Below are 14858 nucleotides of genomic sequence, written 5' to 3'. Positions count from 1 at the left end.
CCATCTGTAACCGCGGGTAACAAAGCGCTTTGGGCAGATCCTACGGAAGATGCGATATAATGGAGGAGCAAGAGGTGTGTGAGGTAGGTGCGTGGTGAACGCGGGTCCTGCGATGCCTCTTGGCCTCTCGGCCTCTCGCCTTGCCCAGCAGTGGCTGCTCTGTGTCATCCCCAGCAATGACCAGTAGATGGTGGAACTGAACAGCACAACAGGAGCCTCTCTGGGAACACAGGGATGCGGCCAGAAAGTGGGGACACGCGTGGGGACCTCAGAGCTGCCATCAGGAGCACGGACTGGAGCACCACATGCACCCTGTGGGTTAGGTGGCATTAGGCAGAGTCTTCTGGGTCAGTCTCCACCATACCATCATGTCAAACAAGCTGTCGCTTGTCCTGCTGGGACTGAGGAATTGTGATCCCTCCTGGTAGGTCTGGATTCTTCCAGCCAAGGTTTCTTCACCTTCAGGCCTCTTCTGATCTACTTCTTCTCCATGAAAAAGAACAGTCTCTTTCATAGTATCACAGAATCCCAGGCTGGTTTGGGTTGGAGGGACCTTAAAGCTCCTCCAGCTCCAACCCCTGCCATGGGCAGGGACACCTTCCACTAGAGCAGGTTGCTCCAAGCCCCTGTGTCCAACCTGGCCTTGAACACTGCCAGGGATGGGGCAGCCACAGCTTCTCTGGGCACCCTGTGCCAGCGCCTCAGCACCCTCACAGGGAAGAGCTTCTGCCTCAGAGCTCATCTCAATCTCCCCTCTGGCAGGTTAAAGCCATTCCCCTTGTCCTGTCCCTACAGGCCCTTGTAAAAAGGGCATGTCCTATCCTAGGAAGCAAGGAACCCACTGAGGTGCTGCAGAGCTCATCCATGTTAGGAAGGAAAGATGTTGGTCAGAGGGCTGTGACCTGGTAAGAGGATAGCAATGAGCAAAGCTGGCTGAGAACGGGCAGTACATCGGAAACGCCCGTGGGTAGGAAGAGAAAGGTTTTCCAATGCAGAAGGCAGCGTGTGCTGGGATTAAAGCTCCCAGTTCCATCTCACAAAGCCTGTGCTGCCCTTGGACAGAGCCCTGGACTGAGACCAGCTCTCCTCCTCACTCCTGGGAGGTCGTGTTGCAGTTCTGTGCCTCAGTTTCTCCTGTGTAAGGTGGAGCCAAGGAGTCAGACCCTTTTGGGACTGACTGCATCACCTACACACGGAGAGCTCCGGAACGGAGGCACCACCATGGCAATCCACCTTTGCTTTGCCACCCAGAGCTCCATCTGCACACTGCCTCTCTGGGGAGCGCCGTCAGGTGTCCTGAAAAACAGCTCCCAAAGAGCAAACGTCCAGCCCCTGCTCCCACACCTTTGCATCCTGCAAGGAGCTGACTGAGCAGGTTAAAGGAGGCAAGTTGCCAATAGATTCCTGTTCATTTCCACAGGGGCTGCAGCAGGAATGCTACTCACCCCCCTCGGAATCACGCTCTGCGTGGCTGGTTCGTGACCAAGCTGCAGTGAGAAACAGAGGAAAAGAACCTGTTCTAAGGTAACCCCCTGTGGCTGAAAGGGGGCTTCTGGCTCAGCAGCAGACCCAGGAAGCTCTATTTTGATACACAGATGCCCAAAACTGTCAAAGCATGGCCTGTATTCCCTGAGCACCAGGGTGGAACAAGGCATGTTGCAAGGACATCCTGGTTAATATCTTAAGGAATTTCTTATCAGGGGGTGTTCCAAGGCAAGGAGGATTGAATCGTCTTGTTCATCACTGGGGGGGGGGGTAATAAATGATTAATAAACTGTTTAACATTGACTAATTGAATTTAATATAAAAGAAATCTATTTAAGAACTCCCTGGTTTTGTGGCCAAGCTTGTGAAAGTGGCTTCTGTAATCAAAAACACTAGGGTGGGAAGCACAGAAACCTTTGCACAAGGAGGGTCAATCCAAGAGCTGTTTATTACTACGACTACTCTGAAATCAGGCAGCTGCTCCTAAAACAAGTTCACAGAAATAAAATACATATAGTTTTGGGGAATGGGTTTGATTGCTGCAAACATCATCCAAGCATTCCAAAGCAGAGGGATGTGATGCAATGACATCTCATTATAAGAAGTACCTAACAGAGAACAAACTTCCTGGCAGAGAAAAGTGTAAAAGGCCTCTATTCTATTTAGTAATTCCTTCTTCCCAAGTTCAGATCCAAACCAGCTGAATTAGAGTTCAGACAAGCAGCAGAAAAGGGGAAAGATCATTATTTAACAATATTGGGCATCTGGTGCGTTGCTCACTGGTATTGTGGTTCTCAAGCCCAGATGATGAGGATGCTTGATTTTAGGAGACTTTGTGAATCCATCAGAAAGCTTGGCCAGGCCGTGGTGGTCCAGAAATCTGGGATTCACATGCTCCTGTTGCTGCAGCTGTGCAGGTAGAGGTGCACCTGAACGTACCTCTTCTCCTATCACACTCCCTCTGCCACCTCCTCCGAGCTCTTTCCTGCCAGGGGCAGCATCATTTGGTGCTTGTCATCCTCAGAGTCACTGGCATCCCTTTTCCTTGCCACAGCCCCTGGTGATTTGGCTGTAGCCTTTTTGTGCTGAGAAAGAAATTAACGTCACACTTCACTATTACAGAAAGATCCCGGGATTAAATTCCTGGATTCCCTTTCCAGTCTTACCATGGCTTTGGTACGTAGATGGCTTTGGTATGTAAACTTGGGTCTCTACACTTAATTCAGAGGTAGTTTAGTTAATGCCTAATGATTCTGTCCCGCTGCAGAGGAGAGCTGTGACACTCAAATATTAACAACAGTGTGATCCAGGGGGAAAGGCTGGCAGTGCCCAACCACTGAGAAATGCTGCCCAGCCTCTCGAGCAGACACAGCACACCAGGCTCCCCCCTGAGCAGCCATCAGCTCATTCTGTACTAGAGCTTTCTCTCCTTTAAGTTCAAAGGAGTTGTTTTCCTTTGAAGTTCTAATTCATCCAAAGAGCCTACCTAGGCAGAGCTGTGAATCACCTCCAATATAATGTGTCATCCCACATCCCCTTTATAAGGAAAGGGGAAAACCCTAACTTGTCACTAGCTAAGAAATGCGTTCATTTGATGAATTACATGTTTATTCCATGCCAGCTTCCAAGCTTCACTTGGCTACAGGCAAGTTCTGTTTAACAAGTTATAACTGAGGGTTGTGAATTTTAGTGTCAGAACTCTGAACGCAGCCAGGAAGGGTTTTACACACTTGATAGAACCACTAAGTAGAATAAAAACCTTACTGGGGTCTGTCATTTTAGCTTTTGCTATAAGTTGTTCTGCAGCTCTCTGGAACAGGAGTAAGGATAGAAAGAGTAGACACCAAAAAAACCCCCAAAAACTAGGAAAGCCTTTGATAGCATAGAATCACAGACTGGTTTGGGTTGGAAAGGACCTTAAGACCATCCAGTTCCAACCCCCTGCCATGGGCAGGGATGCCTCACACTAGATCATGTCACCCAAGGCTCTGTCCGACCTGGCCTTGAACACTGCCAGGGATGGAGCATTTATCACTTCTCTGGGCACCCTGTGCCAGGGCCTCAGCACCCTCACAGGGAAGAGCTTCTGCCTTAGATCCAACCTGAACTTCCCCTGTTTCAGTTTAAACCCATCACCCCTTGTCCTATCACTCCAGTCCCTGATGAAGAGTCCCTCTGCAGCATCCTTCCTGTGCTGGGAAGCTCTAACTCACACTCCAGAGGGGAAGTGCTCATTACCCAGATGACGGTCGCTCTAAGCACGGTTTCCTGCACACTGTCCCCCGGTTTGTGAGCTTCCCCCTGCTGGTTACTTGCACCTTTACACATGGCAGAGAGAAGCGCAGTGCTTCATAAACCTAACAAATGGGACTTAGAGCTGACCTGGTCGCTGCGTACATCCTCTCTTCTGTGGTTGTCCTCTTTCTCTTCCTGGGCAGCTCGCATCTCCTCCCTCAGATCTCTGGTTTTATGGACACTTTCCTCTGCAAGGAGAAGAAAAGAAAAGAAAAAAGCTGTTCAAAGGGTACTGCCATGTCCTGGTCATGCTGAGGTGACAAAAAGGTCCAGGTGAGGTGAGGAAAGAAGCAGAAATACAGAAGTTACTGGATTCCTCACTGCTTGCTTTCAGTGCACCTGCAGGCATTTAGTCCGTTAGCATCAAAGTAAAGCCACTCTTCCTTTACACTTACAGCAGTGTCCTTTACCTTCATCAGGCCAGTGCTGCACATCCCTGTTGCTCCTTCTGTTTTGTCCCGCACAAAGAGGTTTAGCATGGAAAAGGGACTCCTCTTTGAGGTGAGATTTCCTGGCTTGCCTCTGCACTTGTGGAAAAGCAGCTGGGATCTTGTCTTCCTCTGCAGCTCCTGTGGTCTGCATCCTGCGACCATCCAGCTGCAAGGATTCAGCACACAATTCTGACAGGCCTTCATAAAGCAGTTTGTAGAACAAGAGGAGTTTTAGGGCAGCTTTCCCCTATGACTCTTGCTCCTGCCTGGTACAAAGCTGCAACACTGCAATCTCTGAGCAGGGTTTGAAGTTGATACTACAAGTGTTACAGATATAGGGAACACATAAACCACTTTTGGCACTCACTGCTACCTGTTGAGGTGGTTCAGCGAGAGCAGAGTCACCAGCTCTGCCCTGGGAGGTGGCACAGAGTTCCCCAAGCTGAAAACAAAGGAATAGGAAACTTTAAAAGCAGATAGCACAGACACACATTTCAATGGACAGTCTAGGATAGCCCAGCTCCTGAATCTCTGTGGGGCATTTTACCCCCAAAGGAAAGATATCCCAGCTCCAGATGGAATCTCCCTGCCCATGAGGAGGAGGAGAGGTGAGCAAGGCCGCCTGAAGGAGCTTTTCTATGGGCAGTGAGATTTAATTCAAGTGTGATCTGGCCACATCACTGCCTCTAGCCCCATTCCTTTGGGAATGGTGCAAGCAAGGGTACCCTAGCCATGGCAATTGGGAATGGAGGTTGCCGGACACATCCACTGCTTGTGGAGGGATGGTGCAGCAACGACAGGGATCGCAGCACACATGGCCCCGCGCCAGCCGAGCCACTCACCCTCCGGCGGTGCCTTTTGCTCCTGTTTTTTGGGTGGTTCCTGTAACAAAGCAGCAGATTCAGGGCCCGGCCTCATGGGCAGATGCTCTTCAGTGCCCTTACACTGAGAGCTTGGCAAACACATTATTTCTTCCTAAACTTCCAACACATGAAGCAAAACTGAAGCCCTGAAGCAGACAGCACCGAACAGGAGGGGCACAAAAAGGACGGCTTTAGCTGAAGGCCACAGAGAGGATTCTTTAAGCCCCTCGGCTGCAGTCTACGTACCACAGTGTCCTCCTGGCAGGATCCTGGGGCACCAGCAGCTCAAAGTAAGGCAGTTTCTTGTACTCCTCATTTCCCACTGCCACATAGTACCCACCATTCACCAGCTCCTCTCCACCAGACACCCAGGTTCCATCCAGCCTGCAGAGCCTCAAGGAAGAGACAGCAAAGGGTTCAGAGCCGAGACGAGACCCAGACCATGGAAGAAAACAAGTGCCAAGTGGTAAACAGGGATGAGACAAGACAGAGGATCAATCACTGCTCATATTACTCCAAGGAAGTATGCAGAAATATTACAGCCAGTGATCAGTGGGATGCAGTAGATCTCAGCTTTCCCCTTGGGTGTCAGTAAACAGATGTATGAGAGGAAGGCAGGCTCTATTTGTTGGATAAAAGCCCACCCCTCTTAGACATAAACTCCTCTTTATCCCATGCTTTATTGTTGGCTCATTTTTCCAGCAGCCCACCAGCACCATCAGCCCTCCTCACTAAGCACTGGGGTTCTCTCTCATTTAAAGATGGGAAAACCTGAAAATCAAATGAGTTTGCAAAAGCAGCCTGGAAGTGGCTGGCTGAGCTCCCAGCCCTCTGCTAAACCAGAGCTGCTTATGTGCTGAATGTATGGAAACAGGAGCCAGCAGAGCCTTATCCAGACACTAACCTACTGACAGCTCCGCTGTGCAGGGCGGCTTTCTCTGTCACCGTGGCCAAGAGTGAATCCCACTGCAGCAGGGTGCTCTTGGAGACTGGCAGAGGGAAAGGAGGGCTCAGCAAATCCCCATTCCGGAAAACACTGTGGAAGAAACAACCCAGAGCAGGCGATGAGCCGGTATCCTGCAGCTGGGGAAGATGGGGAGGGGGGAAAGGCAGCCACTGATGCCTGGATAATATTTATGCCAAACACTTCTGGTAGAAGCTGGGAATTGTCCCTATGGGGGAGCATTCCCAGGATCTCACAGAGCAATTCCCTCCTCCAAAAACATTCGCAGAGACCCTCCAAGGAGAAACCCGTGGGGCACTTACTGGATGGTGCAGGGCAGGCGGGTGTCCTTCTGCCATCGGGACTTCCAGGGAGCTGCAGCGTGGAACTAGAGACGGAGTTCAGTGCACGAGAACAGCCACAGCCCTGGCACGGAGCCTCCCGGGGCTGTTCCCTTTCCTCCATCAGGATCTGCTGGCCCTGGGACACCTCCGGCCCTGTCTGCAGCCCTGCTGCTGCTAGGAGGGGTTTGTTGCCAGCAACAGCAAGGCTGGTGAGGCTCAGCACACAGCTGAGTGTGCGAGGAGCACAGATCCTTCCCTAAGGATTGCTAAGGGGGATGAAGGGACGCAGCAGCAGCAGCCGCTGGGCTGTCTCACACGTCCCACTGATTCCTGTGGCACTTTTACCTGATCTCACCGGGCACCTCACAGCCTTCAACCTCAACTTCAGCTTCATCAGTGCCAGCCCTAATGTCCCTCAGACCTCCTTCTGCGTTCCCGCCTGCACCCATCACCTCCAGGACTCACCTGCAGACCCTCGTTGTTCCTTGTTCCATGGAGCTCCTTCCTTCCATGATTTAAATAGCTGTGAGAACAAGACACCACCACCAGCTGCACCACACAGCAAGGAAACCACTGACTGCTGTGCCTTGGTGCACGGGCACTTATTTGGGTCCCTTCTGTCCCCATTCCCCAGGTGCCTCAGCTCATGGTCTCCCAGAACTTTAGTCTAAATGAAAGGCCTCCACATTTAAGAAATTCCCAGCCAAATACAGCACCCAGAAGGTTTTATTCCTTTGTGCTGGAGGAAGGCTCCAAGGGCTGGCTGGTGTTAATGCAGACTGGAGCACCCCCTCAACAAAACACACCAGGGAGCCAAATTCACCTCACACACAGACACATCCTCTCAAGGGCTGTCACAAAACCTCCTTTAATGCTCTATTTCAGGACGAGCCAAACCAGTTCCACACTGTGCAGGGCTGGAAAACAAAAACCTCCACCAAAGCAAAGCAGAAGCAGTTGTGGGTAGATAGAAGGTGGCTGCAGAACCTCCAACACACCACAGGGTGCTTGAGGCAGAGCAGCACCGATCCCAACATCCTGCCAGAGAACACAAGCCTCCCTTTTTTTCCTGACAATCAAATGATGTTATCAGGAATGTTTGCATTTTCCATTCAATCTGGAATATGTGGCCTCGAGCCGCACCGGGGGAGGTTTAGATGGAGCTGAGGAACAATTCCTTCCCCAGAGGGTGCTCAGGCATTGGAACAGGCTGCCCAGGGCAGGGCTGGAGTCACCGTCCCTGCAAGTGTTCACACCCCGTGTAGCCGAGGCCTCAGTGCCATGGGTTAGTGGTGGCCTTGGCAGTGCTGGGCAACGTTGGACTTGATGAGCTTTTCCAACCTGCTTGATTCTATGATTCTAAGTCTAATAGTTCCCAGAAACTATCCTGTCTCTGCTTCTCATTTGGTTTGTCTCCCTCTTACCCCAGTTTTTCCGCTCACCCCCCAATCCATTCCCCACCGAGGTGATCTAAAGCTGCTCTCCAAACCCCATCTACTCACTCGAGCTTCTTGAACCTCTCAAAGCCCGCAGCCACGTACTGGCACCCATCCTGCAGGTCCCCCAGCCCCGCCACGCGGCTGCCGTGCTGGGGGGTGTAGAGGTTCCTCACGGCCATGGGTGCATCAATGCTCTTGGTCACCTCGTTCAGGAACATCTCCAAGGTCAGGAACCGCCGCTGGTTCACCACAAACCTCCTCCCGGGGAAGAAGGGGTCACCGTTGCGATACACCAGCACGTTCTTGGCTGGAGGTGCCAGGGCTAAGCCACGGGAGCTCATCTCTCAGGGGTCAAGCAGAAGCCCTGCTGACCACACACAGACCAGTGTGGGGAGCGGAGGAGAGCTCCAGCAGCCTCCTGCTGAGCCCAAACCCTCCCATCAGCCACTCTCAGGCTCCACTGTCCCTTCCCAGCGCTGCCTGATGTGAGCTGCTGTCTCCATGGATGCAGGCCCAGGCGGAGGAAGTTGTGGGGCCGCCTGGAGGCCACATCAGCCAACCTGAAGAGCAGCTTTCGATTTGAAAAGCAGGAACCACACGGCTCTTTAATGCTCAGACACCGAACACTGCGAGCTCCCTCACCAGGCGCTGCGGCCACCAGGCTCAGATTAACAGAGAAGCTGTGGCTGCCCCATCCCTGGCAGTGTTCAAGGCCAGGTTGGACACAGGGGCTTGGAGCAACCTGCTCTAGTGGAAGGTGTCCCTGCCCGTGGCAGGGGGTTGGAGCTGGATGAGCTTTAAGGTCCCTTCCGACCCAAACCAGTCTGGGATTCTCTGATTAACAAGCCTGGAGTCACAGTAAGCACCAGTATCTTTATGGCAGCAGCTCACGTCCCATCCACAGCAGCACTATCCAGATGCTGTCACCCCTTTGCCATCACTTGCTACCTGCATGAGATGTGTGAGGGGTTTCTGTCCTGTCTGTATCAGACAAACATCCACATCCCAGCAGACGCTCCACCCTTTGCACTGAACAGGATGCTGTGGGTCGAAATGGACCATGGACTCACTTGGCTCTGCCCAGGAGCCAGCCAGGAATAGACAGAGACGAGCATCAGGAAAACTTTTTATTCACAAACAAGTCGGCTTCATTCAGGACCAGAAGGATTCAACCAGCACAGGGCAAGAGTGACTGCTCAGGCAGCAGGAACGCAGAGTGTTTCCACAGAAGACGTGGGGTCATAGTAAAGAACCACAGCACCACGTGCAAAGTCCCTTTCTGAGGGACCCTGAGTGCTCCTGGACTAGAGGAACATATAACAAAGCTCCGAACCCCACAAGTCCTTACTTGCCCCCTCAAGCACCAATCCAGGTCACTGCCACACAGAGGGATGCTACAATGGCCATCGATACACGAGTTGGGAACCAAGCCTCATGTCCTGAAGGTCAGGTTTGATGTGCCATCGCTCCCCACCAACTGCACGGACAGGTAGGAACCTCCTGAAGCCTACCACGAGCACTTGGAGATCCCAGATACTGCAGAGCTGCGATGTGCAGCCACCCCAAATGCGCAGCTCAGACACTGGTATGGATCACACACAGGCTGGCACAGAAGAGTTTGTTCCTGTAGGTTCAAAGCACCTTCTGCCTTCAGGCATTTTAGTTCCGCCACAAGCAATGAGCTGGGCAGAAAGAGCCTTCTCTAAGCAACAGTCCTCCTAACCTTGATTTTCCCCTAGGACCATGCAGCTCAGCCAACAGAAACAGGGTTCTTGTAGAAGGAGGTCTCAGTGGGACTCCTCCAGGACACACAACCACCTCCTGCCTTCACAGTGATGTTCAACCCCTGCTTTGACCAAATATTCACATTTAAAAGAAATAAAAGGCTTTCTTGCAGCATTCACCTTAAGTGGAAAACGTCAACCCAGAAAGCTGGAGCTCCCCATAGCTGCTGCTGTCCATGAGGCCACGTCACGACACCAGTGCTGGAGCTCCACAGCTTCTCCACACCAATACAAGTGCCCCTTATGCTCAGGAATGCCCTCCTCCAGGAGTTCCCAGCTTCTGTTTCAACATCAAGAACTGCAAGAGAAAGAAAACCAAGTATTAATGATTAAATCCCGGGGTCTATGAGGAGGAAGGCAGCCACCCTTGCAGATTAGCCAGCAGAATCGCTGCACTTGGCCAGAAGATGCACAAGTGCCACCTTTCAAGCAGCGCAAAGCCACCCAGTGCCTGGGTGCAGGGCACTGCACTGGACAGGGTGGTTACCAAAGCTGCAACGTCCCTGCAGCAGGCCAGGAGCAAAGCCTGTAACCACATCCAGACAGCTTTTGTTCCCCTTCATCATTCCTTTTGGGTTTCTTTTCCCCTAGAGAAGGAAAACTGAAGGGTGCTGGATGAAACCAGCCCAGCCCCTGGGTAACTGATCCAGCACTACTCAACCCCAGTCCCATTGCTCTGCCCCACTGCTTTGGAAGGGGCAGAACCAGGCCCTTACGTTTTTACGGCTGACAATAGCTTGTTCCAACCACAGCAGCTCCATGACCAAGTGGTTTCGGTAGGACTGGAGACCAGACCGAGTCTGAGGAAGCTCCTTTATGTCCACAAGTGGAATTTCTGCAAAGAAATGGAAGAATAAACTATTAGAGGAACAAAGATTCCCACTGCTGTCCCTCCTGCACCGAGCTGCTCTAACTTCTCCAAGGTATTGCAAGGTTTTTGGCCCTCTACTGTGCTGCTGGCGCCCACCAGCAGCTCCCTCAGCCCATGCAAGAGATCACAGCTCCTGGCTCTTACCCAGGCAGGCTTCAAGGGACTCTGCCACCAAGTCAGAGGACATGTTGCTGTTGTTCTGCCAGCCCTTGCTCTCAGCCGGGGCACTGCACTCCTTTTCAGGGTGTTCATCAGCATCAGCCTCGAGGTTCAGGGGGGTCACTGCATCTCCTGCACCCGTGGGGCTCAGCCCCTTCTCGCTCAGCAGCTGGGCTGTAGGATTCCTGCTGCTGCAGCCCTGGTCCTGTTCTGGCTCAGGGGCATCCAGCTCCTCCTGTGGTTTTTCTGTGCTGGCCTCCTCACTTGGTGCAGCCTCATGTGGACTTGAACAATTCCCTTGCACTGGCTCCTAAAGGGGCAACGTGCAAGAGATTGAAATAGATGGAAAAGACAAGACAACGATCTGAAAGGTGGCCCTGCTGCGAGCCAGAGATCCACCACCAGTAGTGCTCCTGCTGTGACACTGATGTGCTCTGGTCTGAACCAGCAGCAACCCTTTAACAGGCTTTCCTTCCAGATGTGCTCAAACCACTGGAGAGCAGCACCCAGCTGCTGCAGGAGTGGGTCCAATGGTCAGTGTCTGACCGGGTGAGGTGGGAGACCCACAGGAGTCACCTGCACCATCTGACTGGAGGCTGAGCTTCACCCAGAGGTACAAATCCTCAGGGCACAAGCCAGGGAGAGTCTCCCAGGGCAGCCCTGTGTAATCATTGGGTTTAGTGTGGTGGAATTACAGGGTCCTGCTGCAGAAGCACCGGCTGCCCCACTGCTGCTCCCCCCGTGCTCCCCCTCAGAGGGGCTGCGTTAGCTCCAGCCCATCCTGGCACACACACCTCGGGGATGAAGACGGGCCGCGGCAGGAGCCGGCCCCTCCACTGCAGCTGGCTCAGGTCTCCTTCGATCTCCAAAACCACCTCCTCGTACGCTGCCCGCAGGCTCTGAAACCGCTTCCGCACCAGGTAACCCCTGACACAGGCCTGCGGGAACAGGCCGGGGGTGCCCGTGGAGCCGGTCAGGAACCCCCCCCTCCACACAGACCCCCAGACCCTCAGCCACCCCCCAACACCTCCTGGCCACCCACAGCACCCGGCCCAGCACATAAGAAGCAGACGGGTCTGGAACCATGGCAGGTTTTAATGAGGCAGTGCCCACCACACAGCCCCTGCCAACCCAGAGACACCCCCACGGGGACCCCATCCAGCTCTGCCCCCCATCCAGCTGTGCACCCCCACAGGGACTCCATCCAGCTCTGCCCCATCCAGCTGTGCCCCCAGTCCAGCTGTGCACCCCCATCCAGTTGTGCACCCATGGGGACCCCATCCCACTGTGCCCCATCCAGCTGTGCCCCAATCCAGCTGTGCATCCCACCCAGCTGTGCATCCCACCCAGCTGTGCCCCAATCCAGCTGTGCATCCCATCCAGCTGTGCACCCCATCCAGCTGTGCATCCCTATCGGGACCCCATCCAGCTGTGCACCCCATCCCACTGCGTACCCCAATCCGGCTGTGCCCCCTCCAGCTGTGCACCTCCCCGGGGACCCCATTCAGCTGTGCACCCCCATCCCGCTGTGCACCCCATCCCGCTGTGCCCCCATCCAGCTGTGCCCCAAATCCAGCTGTGCCCCCATCCAGCTGTGCACCCCCACGGGGACCCCATCCCGCTGTGCCTCCATCCAGCTGTGCACCCCCTCCGTTCTCCCCGACGCCCCTTCCCACCCGCGCCCCCCACGGGAGCCCCTCACCCACGCTCCCCCGCGGCTGTTCCTCCCCCCGGAGCCGGGCCCAGCCGGTCCCCCCGTGACCTGCAGGCGGGTCACGGCCCGCAGCACCCGCCGCCACCCCTCTGCCTCCGCCTGCGGCCCCAGCGCCGCCGCCGCCATGGCCGCGGCTCCCCGGCGCCGGCTGATGGCGTCACCCGGCCGCGGCACTGAGGCCCGCACCGACATGGCGGCGGCGGGGGGGGGTGCGCGGGGTCCCCGCGTGGTGGCCGCGGGGTCTGAGGGGGCCGCGCCGGGCGCTGGGTCAGGCCGCGGAGTCCTCGGGGTCGGAGCCCTCGGCCAGGTGCAGCTTCTGTCTGAGCGCGGGTCAAGGGAGAGCACCAAGGGGACGCGCTGCCCTGTCACCAGTGCCACTGCCACCACCACTGCCACCACTGCCACCGCCACCATCACCTGTCACCACCGCCACCATCATCACCATCATCATCACCACTGCCACCACCACCACTGCCACCTTCACCACTGCCACCAGTGCCACCACTGCCGTCACTGCCACCATCACCTGTCACCACCACCACCATCATCACTGTCACCACTGCCACCATCACCATCATCACCATCAGCACCCATCACCACTGCCACCATCATCACTGTCACCACCGCCGCCACCACCATCGCCACCATCATCACCACTGCCACCACCACCACCACCACTATTGCCACCTTGCCGCCATCACCACTGCCACCAATGCCACTGCCACCATTGTCACCATCGCCACTGTCACCACTACCACCATTGCCACCACCACCATCACTTGCCACCATCATCACTGCTACCATCGCCACCACTGCCACTGTCACCACTACCACCATTGCCATCACTACCATCACCACTACTATCACCACAACCATCACTGCCACCACCATCACCGCCACCATTGCCACCACCACTAAAATCACCACTGCCATCACTGCCACCATCACCACCACCATTGCCTCCACCATCGCCTCCACCATCACTGCCACTGCCACCATCGCCCAGGATACATGGAGCTGCTGAGCTCCTCCAGCTGCAGGAGACAAATGCAGAGGTTAAGGCACCGACGGCGCAGCCAGGGCCAGCGAGACCCCGGCCATGGCAGCAGGAGCAGGCAGGGGGCCGGGGGGTGACTCTCACGTGTGCCAGCAGCTGGTCCAGGTTCCGGTCAGCCGTTGCCTTCTTCTGCTCCTCAGGGAGCTCCTCCACGCAGCCATCGAGGCTGAAGTGGAGCCGCGCCAGCTTCTCCTGCATCTCCCGCACGTGCTCCAGCTGCTGGAAGGAGCACTCCTTCCCTGCGCCATGGACAGGAGCCGTCACAGCCCAACAACCCGGCACCCCCAGGTGCCCCCCCAGCCTCCAGCCCCTCACCGAAGGCCTGCAGCTTTCCCGAGTGGAAGTCGCTGAGCAGGCTGAGCAGCCCGCCCTCCATCTCGCACACGTCGGACACGTCGGTGAGGAAGCTGTGCTGCAGCGGGGCCCCCCGCGCCACCGCCGTGCCGCGCACCCGCTCCTTGCTTGTCCTGCGCCGGGAACACAGACACCGGTGTCACCCGCTCCAGGAACACAGACACCGGTGTCACCTGCACTGGGAGCACAGACACCGGTGTCACCCGCTCCGGAGGGGCTGCAGGGTGCTGGCTGTCACCATCACTGACCGCCTGAGCCGGGCGCGCTGCCGGGGCGAGGGCAGGGTGGGCATCGGCAGCGCGAAGGACGTGCTCCTGCTGGGGGGCAGCGGCTGAGCCAGGCAGGGAGTGGGGCTGCGCTTCTTCCTCCGCTCCTCCATGGTGCTGGGGGCACCGGAGCCGCGGGGCAGGGACCCTGAGTGGGACAGATAGAACTTTTGGTGGCTCCTTCCCCACACGGAGCCTGTTCTCTGCCCTGAGCTGGCGCTATTGGGGTGCCCACGGGGAGCAGCACCCAGAGCAGAGCCGCCCGCCTGCCTCAGCCCATGGCATCCCGCGGACTCTCGGCGCAGCCATGGGTGAGCTGCAATGGGGCTCCGCGGGCTGCAGCGCGGCTCGGCAGTGGCGGGAGGGCTGAAGCCGGGAGCTCGGACCCTGCCCCGGTGCCAGCGCCCGGGCTCGGGCTGCGTCGTCCCGGTGTCCCCGCTGGAGCCTCGCGGTGCGGAACAAAGCCCCGGTTCTGAGCCGCAGCCGGGAGCTGCCGGCCGGGCCTCGGCTTGCACCAGCTTCCTGACGGGATTCCGGCCACGCACACCGGAGCCGACCCCACAGCGAGCGCGGCACCGACACCGCGGGGACCCGCACCCCCGGGGCCCCCAGCTCGGGGCCCTTCGTGGCGGCAGGACGGGGCTGTGGGAGCCCCTTTGTCCGCAGCCTCCGGCCGCGCTTCCGCACCGCCACGGACCCGCAGCGGGACTGACCTGCGCCAGGCGCCGGCCCAGCCTGCGGAGCCGACCCGGCCGCGTCCCCGCGCCCGCCGGACACTCGTCCCGCGGCCCCGGCGCTGGGATTTGCATTTAAAGGGAAAGGGAACTTCCTCCGGCGTGTCCCCGGAGCGGTG

General features: G+C 56.3%; 2 protein-coding genes across 2 annotated transcripts; both read right to left on the bottom strand.

Moving 5' to 3' along the window:
- Positions 1-1914: 1914 nt before the first annotated feature.
- On the bottom strand, positions 1915-8428 carry DCDC2B (doublecortin domain containing 2B). The gene is made up of 10 exons (XM_030504884.1): positions 7864-8428; positions 6827-6884; positions 6341-6405; positions 5979-6110; positions 5321-5467; positions 5054-5093; positions 4585-4653; positions 4191-4377; positions 3868-3968; positions 1915-2570 (listed from the first exon to the last, which is right to left on the bottom strand). Exons 1-10 carry the CDS (start codon positions 8139-8141, stop codon positions 2436-2438), a joined length of 1212 nt encoding a protein of 403 aa, XP_030360744.1. The 5' UTR covers positions 8142-8428; the 3' UTR covers positions 1915-2435.
- Positions 8429-8913: 485 nt separating this feature from the next.
- On the bottom strand, positions 8914-14858 carry IQCC (IQ motif containing C). Its single transcript, XM_030504944.1, has 10 exons — positions 14719-14858; positions 13988-14153; positions 13701-13852; positions 13470-13624; positions 13340-13362; positions 12377-12648; positions 11409-11552; positions 10600-10924; positions 10301-10419; positions 8914-9882 (listed from the first exon to the last, which is right to left on the bottom strand). The coding sequence occupies exons 1-10, from the start codon at positions 14812-14814 to the stop codon at positions 9832-9834; spliced, it is 1503 nt and encodes a 500-aa protein (XP_030360804.1). The 5' UTR covers positions 14815-14858; the 3' UTR covers positions 8914-9831.

Source organism: Strigops habroptila, chromosome 12 (assembly GCF_004027225.2).
Source record: "Strigops habroptila isolate Jane chromosome 12, bStrHab1.2.pri, whole genome shotgun sequence".
Lineage (NCBI taxonomy): Eukaryota > Metazoa > Chordata > Aves > Psittaciformes > Psittacidae > Strigops > Strigops habroptila.
The sequence above is the reverse complement of the archived record's forward strand: the minus strand, read 5'-3'. Positions and strand labels throughout refer to the sequence as shown.